Source organism: Takifugu flavidus, unplaced genomic scaffold (genome assembly GCF_003711565.1).
Source record: "Takifugu flavidus isolate HTHZ2018 unplaced genomic scaffold, ASM371156v2 ctg636, whole genome shotgun sequence".
NCBI classification, from domain to species: Eukaryota; Metazoa; Chordata; class Actinopteri; order Tetraodontiformes; family Tetraodontidae; genus Takifugu; species Takifugu flavidus.
The window spans coordinates 17-12,188 of record NW_026622248.1 but is presented as its reverse complement, the minus strand read 5'-3'; the positions used below and the strand labels follow the sequence as shown (position 1 = coordinate 12,188).

The 12,172-nt window shown below is 44.4% G+C and overlaps 2 protein-coding genes and 1 long non-coding RNA gene across 3 annotated transcripts; 2 read left to right on the top strand and 1 right to left on the bottom strand.

Moving 5' to 3' along the window:
* Positions 1 to 4,366: 4,366 nt before the first annotated feature.
* LOC130521003 (cerebellin-3-like) lies at positions 4,367 to 5,139 on the top strand. The gene is made up of 3 exons (XM_057024672.1): positions 4,367 to 4,414; positions 4,501 to 4,620; positions 4,742 to 5,139. Exons 1-3 carry the CDS (start codon positions 4,411 to 4,413, stop codon positions 5,020 to 5,022), a joined length of 405 nt encoding a protein of 134 aa, XP_056880652.1. The 5' UTR covers positions 4,367 to 4,410; the 3' UTR covers positions 5,023 to 5,139.
* Positions 5,140 to 6,525: 1,386 nt separating this feature from the next.
* Positions 6,526 to 8,823, bottom strand: LOC130521004 (uncharacterized). The gene is made up of 3 exons (XR_008949149.1): positions 7,938 to 8,823; positions 7,207 to 7,724; positions 6,526 to 6,715 (listed from the first exon to the last, which is right to left on the bottom strand). It is a non-coding gene; the product is annotated as an uncharacterized LOC130521004 (long non-coding RNA).
* A 2,101-nt stretch (positions 8,824 to 10,924) lies between these two features.
* Positions 10,925 to 11,959, top strand: LOC130521002 (complement C1q tumor necrosis factor-related protein 3-like). Its single transcript, XM_057024670.1, has 3 exons — positions 10,925 to 11,255; positions 11,342 to 11,461; positions 11,557 to 11,959. Exons 1-3 carry the CDS (start codon positions 11,252 to 11,254, stop codon positions 11,838 to 11,840), a joined length of 408 nt encoding a protein of 135 aa, XP_056880650.1. The 5' UTR covers positions 10,925 to 11,251; the 3' UTR covers positions 11,841 to 11,959.
* Positions 11,960 to 12,172: the final 213 nt, after the last annotated feature.

Genomic DNA, 12,172 nt, shown 5'->3' with positions numbered 1-12,172 from the left:
TCCCACGTTCCCCCCCCAACCCATAATAAATGGATTCAGGATGTGCTGCAGTGTCTTACACTGGAGAAAATGAGGTTCTCCCTCAAAGGGTCCCTGAGCAGTTTTTATAAGATATGGCAGCCCTTCATCACGCACATCGACTCTCTGACCATTGTAGCAGAACCTGACTGAGCCCCAACCCCCCCCTCCCCCCACCCCCTCCCCCTTCCCATTAATTTTATTTAATTTATTCAACTATTTATTTTTGAACAGTCTCGTATGTGGTTTTCCTTCATTTTCACCTTTATCATTTTGTTATTTATTTTTCTATATATGGGTATGTATATGTGTGTCTGTGTATACATATATATATATATATATTTTTTTTTTTTTTTTTTACTATTGGAAATTTGTTATATTGCTATACCAATGTTTTTGATTCCCTATCTGTGAAAAACATCAATAAAGAAAGTTTGTATAGAAAAGAAGTGTGCAGGGTCTTTGTGCTATTGTATTGATTTAGCCTGGCAACTTTGAAGCCACTTTATTTTTGGTATTTTCGAGTTAATGTTTTGCTTTGTTTTTATTTGTATTTTGGTTATATTTTGAGCACTGAAAATTTTTGCATGCTTTTGAACATAGAAAAATAAAAATATATTTTTGGGAAAAGAAGCTTCCATCTCCCTCTGTCTCCTCCACCGCCAACCATTCTTGCGACATGTGGTGTCAGAAGTGAGATTTGGAGTGAGACAGAAGAAGATTACAAAGATGACGACGAGGAAGAAGGCCTGTGAGGAGGCAGCAGCAGCAGCAGTTGGGGACGTTGCAGCAGCGACAGCAGCCAACCCAAAAGAGTCATCCCTGGACCGGCTGGCAAGAATGCTCGAGTCCTTTATGATGGTGCAGCGAGCCAGAGATGACAAGCTGGAGAGAGAGTCAGCCCAGCAAGCCCAGCAGTATGCAGACCTTGCCCATCAGGTGACCCAGCTACAGCTGGATGTGGAGACAGTGCGAGAGAGGGGGACCACTCCAGTTCCCTCTCATGGGGCTACAACAGAACTGCCTGCAGCCACCACCGGGGGGGAGACGCCATACAAGCTGAAGATGGCAAAGCTGGAAGATGCAGACAACATAGACCATTATCTGACGACCTTTGAGAAGCTGGCAGCAGCCTGTGAGTGGCCAAAGGCAGACTGGGCAATCCACCTTATACCACTCTTAACAGGCAAAGCCAGGAGTGCTTTCATTGCAATGGACCCTGAAAATAACACGGACTTTGACAAACTGAAAGAAGTCATACTAAAGAAATATGACATTAATGCAGAAACGTACCGCTCACAATTCAGACCTCTAGATACCAGCCAAGACGAAACACCACGAACCTAAACACCAAGAACTGTACATATGCCTGGAAGACCTGTTTTGTAAATGGGTGAAGTACGACAGCTGCAGCAAAGAGGCCCTCATGGAGACCATGGTGCTGGAGCCATACCTGCGCATGCTCTATCCGGAGGTGAGGACCTGGGTCAAAGAACGGAACCCAGCAACAGCAGCAGAGGCCGCCACCATGGTGGAGAACTTCGTCACCGCACACAAAGGCTCCAAGAGGTACCGCTACGCTGGAGTATGGACAGAATTCTCAGGGGGACGGAGAGCTTTGCCACTGCCTACCTTGATGACATCATCATCTACTGTGCCACCTGGGAGGAGCATCTCAGTCATCTACAGCAGGTCCTCCCCTTGGTTAAGGTCTTCCATCCACTCAAACAAGTGTGCCTTGGCCAGGAAGGAGACGTCCTACCTGGGCTATGTTCTGGGACGGGGTGTGATCCGCCCTCAGGTGGGGAAGGTGGAAGCCATCCTGGCTGCAAAGCGGCCAACCACCAAGAAGCAGGTGCGGTCGTTCCTGGGTCTTGTAGGTTGGTACAGGCGCTTTATACCAAACTTTTCAGCGAAGGCGTCTGTACTGACAGAGCTGACCAGCAAGAGCCAACCCAACAAGGTGGAGTGGACAGAGGAGTGCGAGAGCGCGTTCCGGGACTTAAAGGACTCTTTGTGTCAAGAGCCGGTGCTCCTCAGTCCAGACTTCGAAAGAACATTTACTGTGCAGATCGATGCTTCTGAGAGAGACCTGGGTGCGGTCCTCTTGCAGGGGGATGAAGGACAGTTGCAGCCAGTGGCTTACATTAGCCGGAAGCTGCTACCCAGAGAGCAGAACATAGAAAAATAAAAATATTTTTTTGGGAAAAGAAGCTTCCATCTCCCTCTGTCTCCTCCACCGCCGACCATTCTTGCGACAGTGTCTCCGTTTATGCAGCACCACAACAGCTGCAAGCAACTTCTTATTTCTGACATCATAGTTTACCACCGCTGGGGACAGCCACCAACTGAACAAGTTGCAGGGATGGAGCTTCTGGTCAGCTGGATCATGCTGGGAGAGAAATGCCCCAACTCCTAAGTCTGAGCCATCCACCTTAACCACAAACAGGCACTTCTGCCAGCAGAATGCTCCTTCAACCTCACTGCACCACTGGAAACCATTAAAATGGAGATTAGGCTAGTAATGGGAGCTACCACCTCACTATAGTCTGAATAAATCGGCGATAGAAATTAGCAAAACCCAAGAACCACTGTAGGATTGAGAGCTGAAGGTTGATGGCAGGACTTCCACATGGACACCGCCAAGATGAAAAGCCCTGGTATTTCAGATTATGGAGGGCCACCAAAGCGTTCCTGAAGGAAGTGTAGGGTCCTAGTAAGCCCAGGATGGCAGGTGAGCAGGTGTTGGGCCTCCAGGACAGAGCCTAAAGACTCTGGAGGGAGCTCCATATATCAAACAAAAGCTTGCCCTGGTCCCCAATCATCGCACCCTGTGCCACCAAAGCTTGCCAAACAGCGTCATTGTCCACTGGGTCCATATTGGTCTGATCGCATTGTTAAGTATGTGGTTCAGGCAGGACCCGTTAGCAAAAAACAGCAGCTGAAGGCGTTCCAATAAGATTTTTTGAATGTGCAAAGCGTAGTGAAAAAGTGGAGTGCATGAAGTGCAGATTGTTCCTCCGAGTGAGGGGCACATGGGGGCCTAGGATGAGACCTGAGACAACGGAGAAAGTTTTCCGAGAGGTAGGAATGACGAGAATATATCTGTGTAAATTCTCAGTCATCCAGGTCATTGTATCCAAGGTAGTTTTCTCTGTCAACTGGACTGGGTTTCTTCTCTTGAAGACGTTTCGCCTTCTATCCAGAAGGCTTCTTCAGTTCTGAAATCGCTGGGGAGAGAGCTTGAAAATATATAGCCCCTGTGGACCATTTGCATGCTAATGATCTGGGTGGTCACCTGAGAGTCGTTAGCAGGGTCGTTGGTCGGGTCGTTCACCTAGTTTCTGGGTGAAGGGGAGACACCTCAACAGTATGTGTGTGTCTATTGTAGATGTTGTGTTGAAACATCTGTTTTTTTTACTCAGACATTCATTGTCTTACTGTCTGTCATAGATATTTGAAAGAACAAATTCTGACAAGAGCTGAGGATCCCTTGAAGTACTGGGTGGCACGGAAGAAACAACAAAACACGCGAAAACACGGGATCATGACAGGGAACAATGATTAGAATTGACTTCAACTGTTGCTGCTCCACTCAAAGAAAACAACCCAGAACACAAGAACAAAATCATCACATTTGGTTGTTTAGGTCTATCAGTTAATATCTTATAGGTCATTTCTGAAGGCCTGAACTGTCTCATCACTTCTTTTCCTTTTACATCTTTGTTATTTATGAATTCATCATTTTTACAAACATCAGTAAATGTGCAGTTATGCAACAACAAAGTTATTTTGATGTCATGCATTTAACAGGTTTACAGTTTCATTCACTGGACAGCGATTAAAAACATATATTAAAAAAAATTTAAAAAGCCACATCTCCTCCAATTCTGTTAAACAACCATTAAATTCCACCCTTGGTCCTTAAGCTTGAGTTGAATTAATCATTTAACAAGAAGATAATATCTAAGAGGGAGCTAAACGTCTAAAGTTTACTATGGCAGCGCCTGATCTTCCAGAGAATTTCATGTTAGTTTGCAGGTCATTTCAACACGCTTCAACATGGCAACTGTTCAAGGTCCATCCACAAGCTCTGAAGAACTGTGCCCACCTGTTTCTGTCAACTGTCTGTTGTGCAAAACTTCCAAATATATAAATATTCCATATATAAATATTTACTTCCATATATAAATATTTACTCAACTTGAGTAAATACAATTAACAGGGTGGAGGAGATTGCAAAGATTCCCAGAGAAACGCATGTTTTGTTCAGACCTGTTGACCCAAACATCACTGATGGTATAAAAGCAGCCACAGACAGCCTGAGCTCAACAGCTGTGGACACAGAGCCAAGAGCAGACGACCTCTATCGTGACTGATCCATCAACAAAGATGAGTGAGTGAAGAAGCTCCTCTTTCTATATGGTACTTTATATAACACTGTAATAACAATAACAGCATGAGGGTGTTTGTTTCCTACAGGTGTCCTTTTCACAGCAGTCCTACAGACAGGAGGGAATGTTGGACCCTTTCAGGGAGACACAACTTTGATTTTCAACAGGGCAATCACCAACGTGGGGGAGGCGTACGACACCAGTACAGGTGAGTCACACTCCCCAGCTGATGGACACACGTCAGGCAGTTTCCTTCAGGGGCAGAGCAGCTCAGTTCCACTCAGGTTTGAGAGCTTAACAAGTAAAACCCAAAGTTTCTCTTCTTACAGGCCTCTTCAAAGCTCCTGTCACAGGCTATTACTGCTTCAGCTTCTCCTACCGAGCTGACAAAAGGGAACAATCGGGGCTGACTCTGATGAAGAACGATGAAGCCATCGTGGCGTTCAACAGTAACAAGCCAGGGTGCCTGCATGTTGATAACGCTTCCAGCACTGCATGTCTGGAACTTCAGAGAGGAGACAAGGTGTCTGTGGTCCTGCCTAATGGTTGTCATGTCTGTGGCATTGGTGGAACCACCAGCTTCACTGGTTTTCTCATCAGCAAGGCTTAAAAAGTGTCTCCAGACCCTCAAACCAGGGTGACTAAACATACACCGAGACCAATGTGGCATCTTCATCTTAAAATGACACTGGATCACAGAATCTAAAATAAACTCATTGCAGCATCATTTCAGGTGTTTTGTATTTTATTTAAACTCGGCACACCACAAATAACAGTTAGCTTAATAAATATTCTCATTGATGATCCTGTTCCTGGAAACACATTGGATTGTTTCATTGATTGCACAGCTTAAATAGAGGATTTTAAAATAAAGCTATCTTTAATTTTGTATATTTGTTGGTAGTTAAAAACATCAATATCAATAAAATAAAGGTTGCTGCCCTCAATGATCCCTCCCAGGAGCTAATCATAATATACAGCAAAGAAATGTCTAATGGCCGGATTGTTCTGTTACGGAAAGGTTAAGCAGACCAGGACCCAGACGCAGAGTGCAAACCAAAGGTTCTTTATTCACAAAGTATCCAAGGCGATCGAACAAAGTAACAACTGAAAGGGAGAACGAAAAATCACCATCAAAATGGGAAAAACCGACGGGAAAATAAACAACTGAAAGAAGTGACTAAGCACTGAAAAAAACTTGCTAACGAAGGAATAAACGAGGCGAAGGGCTAGTAATCACAGGGAGCTGGAGCTGGGTTCAGAAACACGAACAACAATCCGGCACCGGCTGCTAGGAGGGGCGGGCTTAAGCAGGTGCTCGTTTATGCGTAACGAGCCGCAGGTGCGCTGGAGGCTCGGCGCTCTTCAGAGATCGGCCTGCCCCCGGATGCCGTCCAGAAACCGAACCTAGTGATGGGCAAATGATACCGAGGCTTTGGAACTTGTGTCACTCTTCCTGAAGCGGAGTGATTCGAAACGCTGTGTCGGAGCTTGTATCGAAACACTAGTGTCACGTGACCGATGACGTTTGAAGCTTCGCGCTTCATTGCTTCAAAATGTTTCGAAGCCTTTCATTGGCTCAGTCTTTCAGTGTGTGTCATTGGCTCATGGCGTTTCAATGCATTCTGAGCCAATGACAGCTTGACAGGTTTGACAGATTTGAGTGGTTTGATGGCTACCAGCTATATAAGATGCATTCTTATGCTTCAAAATTGTTGTGTTGTGAGGAGATAGAGATTTGGAGAGTGAGTCATAGTATTTTGGCAAGTTTCATGGCGAGTACCACCAATAAATGACGTTCTAAAGTTTGGGATCATTTTGATCTCAGGGCACCAAATAAGGTATAATGCAGTTCATAGCATACATTTTATGTTTCCATAATTGAATTGTATTTTTAATTTTTAAACAGGTCTCAAAATTACAATTGCTTGTAGGTGCGGTGTTTGCAATGCACACAAGAGTTGTCTTACAGCAACAACACATCATCTATGCTGAGACACTTGCGTGCTTGGCATGATGACAATCATGACCCTGTCAACACTGGAGATCCTAACAGTAAGCTAAATATATACGATATAATATACTGTATATATGTATGTGTGTGTCTAATTATTGTAGATGTTGTGTTGAAACATCTGTTTTTTTACTCACTCATTCATTGTCTTACTGTCTGTGTCATAGATATTTGAAAGAACAAATTCTGACAAGAGCTGAGGATCCCTTGAAGTACTGGGTGGCACGGAAGACTTTATATCCTACGCTGCAGAAACTTGCATGCAAGTATCTGTGCATCTCAGCATCATCTGTTCCCTGTGAAAGGATATTATCCAAAGCTGGGGAGCTGGTCAGCCAGAAGAGGAGCAGACCGAAGCCTGCAACAGCAGAAAAAATGATGTTTCTCCATAAAAACCTGTGAAGAGGAAATAACTTGTCTGCTTCAATGAATAATCATTCCAAATCAAACATACAAGTCCCCAAATGACAAACCATTACCTTTAAAGGTTTTCCTTAAAAACACTTCACACACACACAAACAATGTTTCTGAATTCAAACACCATGATCATTTGCAAAGTAGGAAGGATCTCTCATCCTGTCAGGGACTTTTAGTACAGTTTTTAAATAAATCTCAAACCCTTAACCAACACTGAACCCTTAATATAATTTGCATTTATTCTTTAGGTTAATCTTGAATGTGTTTTAGGGTAAGGGGGAGAGCACCTGCATATTTTATTTTTGTAAAGACGATATAATCATTATTTGGTATGAATGAACAAAAGGCCTGGATGAGCACACAATGAACTTTTATTGGTGTCATGGGATTGAAACAGTGCCAGTGATTCAGTCGTGCTCTTTAGAGGTTGCTATGGCTTCAGTTGTCCACCAGATGTCACCATCACTGAAGTCTCGAGGCTTTGAATCTTGTTAGGCACAATTGTGAGCAAAGCCTCAATGCTTGATGAAGCTTCACTTGCCCACCACTAACCGAACCACAACAGGGTCATCTTTACATAGAGTAACATTGAAGTTTAAATAATCTTAAAAAGCTGGCTTTCATTTTCGTTATTTATGATGTTTGTGTTTAAAAGCAGTTTGCAAATCAAAACAGCTGATAAATAGGAGTCGATGCTTTTCAGCAAGTGGTCACTAGAGGCAACGTCGCTCCACTTGAATAATCCCAGAGTATTGGCGATGTTGCCGGACTAACACCCCAAGGTAGTCTGCCTTGAGAAGCTCAACTACCCCCTTGATCCAACTACTGAAACTGCTTTGTGGACCTAAAGTCCGTGTTAGGTGTGCCGTTCAGGCAGGACCTGTAAGCAGACTAACATCTTGAAGGTGTATAAACAAAAATTTTAATTGACCTTCATGACTGTGCACAGCGTGGTGAAAAAGTGAGGTGCATGAAGTGCAGATCGTTTCTCTGAGTGAGGGGCACGTGGGGACTTAGGACGAGATGTGAAAAAAATGGAGAAAGTTATCCGAAAGCTAGGAATGACGAGAAGATGCCATTTATCCATGTTTACCACAAAACAGACGAAACGAGCAAACGCTGGTGATCAGAAGGCAGCGGCTTTTTGAAGAGGGCTGGGATCCGGGTGACAGAATGGGAGCGGAGGTAAACTGGGTCCTCAAGAAGGCGCTGGAGAACCAGGCGGACATGCTGAACGTGCTCCTTCCTCGTCTCCGAGAAGATGAGGATGTCGTTGATGTGAACGAAGACGAACTGATTTAACATGTCACGAAGGACGTCATTTTCCATCCACTGTATGCGGCCAGAACGCGAAACGGGATGGAAAAATCCGCAAATGATGTAGACCCTTGATGTAAGGAGAGAAGTTTAGCCGCCGCCTCTCCACCCTGAACCGGATGATCCAACACATGCCTGAGCTCATCCTTAAACGAACGAAAATGCGCGGGACCGTGTGTCTGGTTCTCAATTACAGCAGTGGCCCACTGCGCAGCTCTCCCTGATAATAAATGAACAGTAAAGGCAATCTTAGCCCAACGGCTGAAGATCAGAAACCAAAGAGCATTGTAGCAAAAAACTACCGCACCTGCCCGCTTCACCTGAGCGCCGCTCGGGAATGGAAGGCTCACGTGGTACAGCGGAAAAAGGAGGTGCAACGAAGCGGAGGCTCCGGACGACGCTGAATCCGTGGGGGACTGCGAGGGGGGAGCTGGCCTCTCCTGCCCAAAGAGAGTCCAATACTAGCTGAAAGACTCTGGAGGGAACTCCACATATCCGACAAAAGCTTGTCGTGGTCCCCGATCAGCGCAGACGTGCCACCAAAGCTTGCTGAACAGCGTCATTGTCCACCGGGTCAATATTGGTCCGATTGTAATGTTAAGTACGTGGTTCAGACAGGACCCGTAAGCAAACAAACAGCAGCTGGTGTGGTGAAAAAGTGAGGTGCATGAAATCAGGTGATTTCCCTTGTCTCAGCAGAACATGACCTGACCTTTCCTTGACCCACCATGTTTTACCAGACTTCCTCAATGCACACTTGATACTGTTCCTGTTTTGACTCCACACAATTAAACAGTCGTATGGATTTTATCTAGAAAAACAGTTTGTCACCTTGGCCTTTTGTTGAACTTGCTGACACTAACATGAGCTTGGCACACACAGAGTGTGGACATCTTGTCATTTAGCATATGCTAAGCTACTTATGATATCAATCATTTGGTTCTCATTCTGATAATCACATACATTTCAAATAGTTCCACAGAAGCACCTGACTTTTGGGGGCATTTTGCCCATAATTGGGAAAAGCTTCCTCTGCTAGTTGGCTGATTTCAGCATCAAAAATTGGACGATCCTCACTAGACACGTGAGTACAAGTATCGGCATGATTCCTAAACATGGAGTGACAAGATAAGCAGGCTGGCAAAAGCCAGATTAAAATTGATGTGGTAAGTAACAGCAGCACCACCCAGTCATGTGGGCAATACTTAGCCAAGCTGCTATCTTCATGATTAGGAGCAGCTTCAACAGCCACTTCAAAACGTCTGCCCCATCCAGAGGAAGCCTCTTTTCAACCACCATAAAAACATTTCTCAGGTGTTAGCTGAAGCCCAAGAAGTTGCTTTCCATCGTCACAGTAAATTCTTGGTGCCCCAATCTTTGCTTGAGGGAGTTCGACAGATGTGCTCAACTGATGGGGCATCCAGAGTCACGATCAATGTATCACACAGTCCTCAGCAGAGATGTCACAAACAGTGCTCCTGCATGAAGCAGCAGGTGAAACCACGAGTGTTGCCACCGTTCTTTCCATCAGCTGTCTCGGTAAAATAAAAAAACTCTCTCCTGAGACACAGTTTCTGATTTTTGTGAATGTGTTTTTTACGATGCGTGGTTGTCCAGGACCCGAACGCAGACAAGACGCAGTGATCAAAGGTCCAAAAATTGGTTTTATTAAACAAACACAAAAGGACAGTCCTCCTGGACTGCTGGGAAGCAACAGTTCTTCCTCTGGGTGCAGCCAAAGAGCTCCAGCGTGGAGCCATAAAAATCACAAGAATTTTCAAAACCAACAGAGACACCAGAAATACCAAGTCACACAAAAATCCTCCGACGCTGGTAGGCTGGAGTCTTAGACCTTAAATAGGCGGCTGATCGCTGATGTCCTGCAGGTGCGCCAACAGGTGGCCGGAGCATGGCTCCACCACGCCCCCTGCAGGAAAAACACAACTGGGAATCCTGGACCACAACAGTGTCACATGTTTTCTTTTGGTTTTGTTCTATAGTAAAGACTCCCATGTCGATATTATCCCTGTTTTATTCCCATTTTTAGCTTATTTCATACATCCATACCGGTGATGATCACAGTGCACCGTATGTGTTGACAGGTGAGGCTGCACAAAAGGTGATCAGAGTAACAAATCAAAGAGAACGAGCACAGGAGCGGGTAGGCAATTAACACTTGGCGTTTAAGCGACAAACTGTCAACTCACAAGTGGAGGAGCTGGAGATAAATACTGCTGCTCCTGATGAGCTGATGAGGAGGAGTTGGAGAAATCTGCCTACCGCACCAGGCCTGGACAAATGAGGGAAACGAGCACAAAAAAACAAGCAGTGGAACAAAGAAAAAACACATCTGTCCTCCACATCCTAACAGCTCCAGCTGGTTTGGGAAATGACCTGGACTCCTTCACGCTTACCAGAGATGCTCCGGCTGGAGCTTCAGCATTCAAAAGCACTGGACAATGATTAGAATTGACCTCAACTGTTGCTGCTCCACTCAAAGAAAATTTATTTATCTTATCTGATCTATTTTTTTTTCACAAACATCAGTAAATGTGCAGTTATGCAACTATAAAGTTAGGTAAAGTAAGGTAAAATATACATGTTAAAAAAAATAAAGAGGCCACATCTCCTCCAATTCTGTTAAACAACCATTAAATTCCACCCTTGGTCCTTAAGCTTGAGTTGAATTAATCATTAAACAAGAATATCTAAGAGGGAGCTAAACATCTAAAGTTTACTATGGCAGCGCCTGATCTTCCAGAGAATTTCACGTTAGTTTGCAGGTCATTTCAACACACTTCAACATGGCAACTGTTCAAGGTCCATCCACAAGCTCTGAAGAACTGTGCCCACCTGTTTCTGTCAACTGTCTGTGGTGCAAAACTTCCAACTAAAATGGCCCAAACAGCTTGTTGAGTCATTACGATAAACAGGGTGGAGGAGATTGCAAAGATTTCCAGAGAAAAGTATCAGCCCTCTAAGTCGGCATCACTGATGGTATAAAAGCAGCCACAGACAGCCTGAGCTCAACAGCTGTGGACACAGAGCCAAGAGCAGACGACCTCTATCGTGACTGATCCATCAACAAAGATGAGTGAGTGAAGAAGCTCCTCTTTCTATATGGTACTTTATATAACACTGTAATAACAATAACAGCATGAGGGTGTTTGTTTCCTACAGGTGTCCTTTTCACAGCAGTCCTACAGACAGGAGGGTATGTTGGACCCTTTCAGGGAGACACAACTTTGATTTTCAACAGGGCAAACACCAACATGGGGGAGGCGTACGACATCAGTACAGGTGAGTCACACTGTTCAGCTGATGGACACACATCAGGCAGTTTCCTTCAGGTTTGAGAGCCTAAAAAGTAAAACTCAAAGTTTCTCTTCTTACAGGCCTCTTCAAAGCTCCTGTCGCAGGCTATTACTGCTTCAGCTTCTCCTACCAAGCTGACAAAAGGGAACAATCGGGGCTGACTCTGATGAAGAATGATGAAGCCATCGTGAAGGCGTTCAACAGTAACAAGCCAGGGATTCAGCATGTTGATAACGCTTCCAGCACTGCATGTCTGGAACTTCAGCAAGGAGACACGGTGTCTGTGGTCCTGCCGAAAGAATGTTGGGTCAGTGGCATTGGTAAAACCACCAGCTTCACTGGTTTTCTCATCAGCAAGGCTTAAAAAGTGTCTCCAGACCCTCAAACCAGGGTGACTAAACATACACCCTGTAACCAATTTGGCATCTTCAGCTTAAAATGACACTGGATCTCAGAATATAAAATAAACTCATTGCAGCATCATTTCAGGTGTTTTGTATTTTATTTAAACTCGGCACACCACAAATCACAGTTAGCCTAAATAATATTCTCATTGATGATCCTGTTCCTGGAAACACATTGGATTGTTTTATTCATTGCACAGCTTAAATAGGGAATTTTAAAATAAAGATATCTTTAATTTTGTATATTTGTTGGTAGTTAAAAACAACACTATCAATAAAATAAAGGTTGCTG

What these genes read in the sequence shown, in the direction of transcription:
- LOC130521003 (XM_057024672.1), top strand. An exon ending in GGCGTACGACACCAGTACAG is followed by an intron (nt 4,621 to 4,741) that starts GTGAGTCACACT and finishes CTCTTCTTACAG; the next exon opens with GCCTCTTCAAAGCTCCTGTC.
- LOC130521002 (XM_057024670.1), top strand. An exon ending in GGCGTACGACATCAGTACAG is followed by an intron (nt 11,462 to 11,556) that starts GTGAGTCACACT and finishes CTCTTCTTACAG; the next exon opens with GCCTCTTCAAAGCTCCTGTC.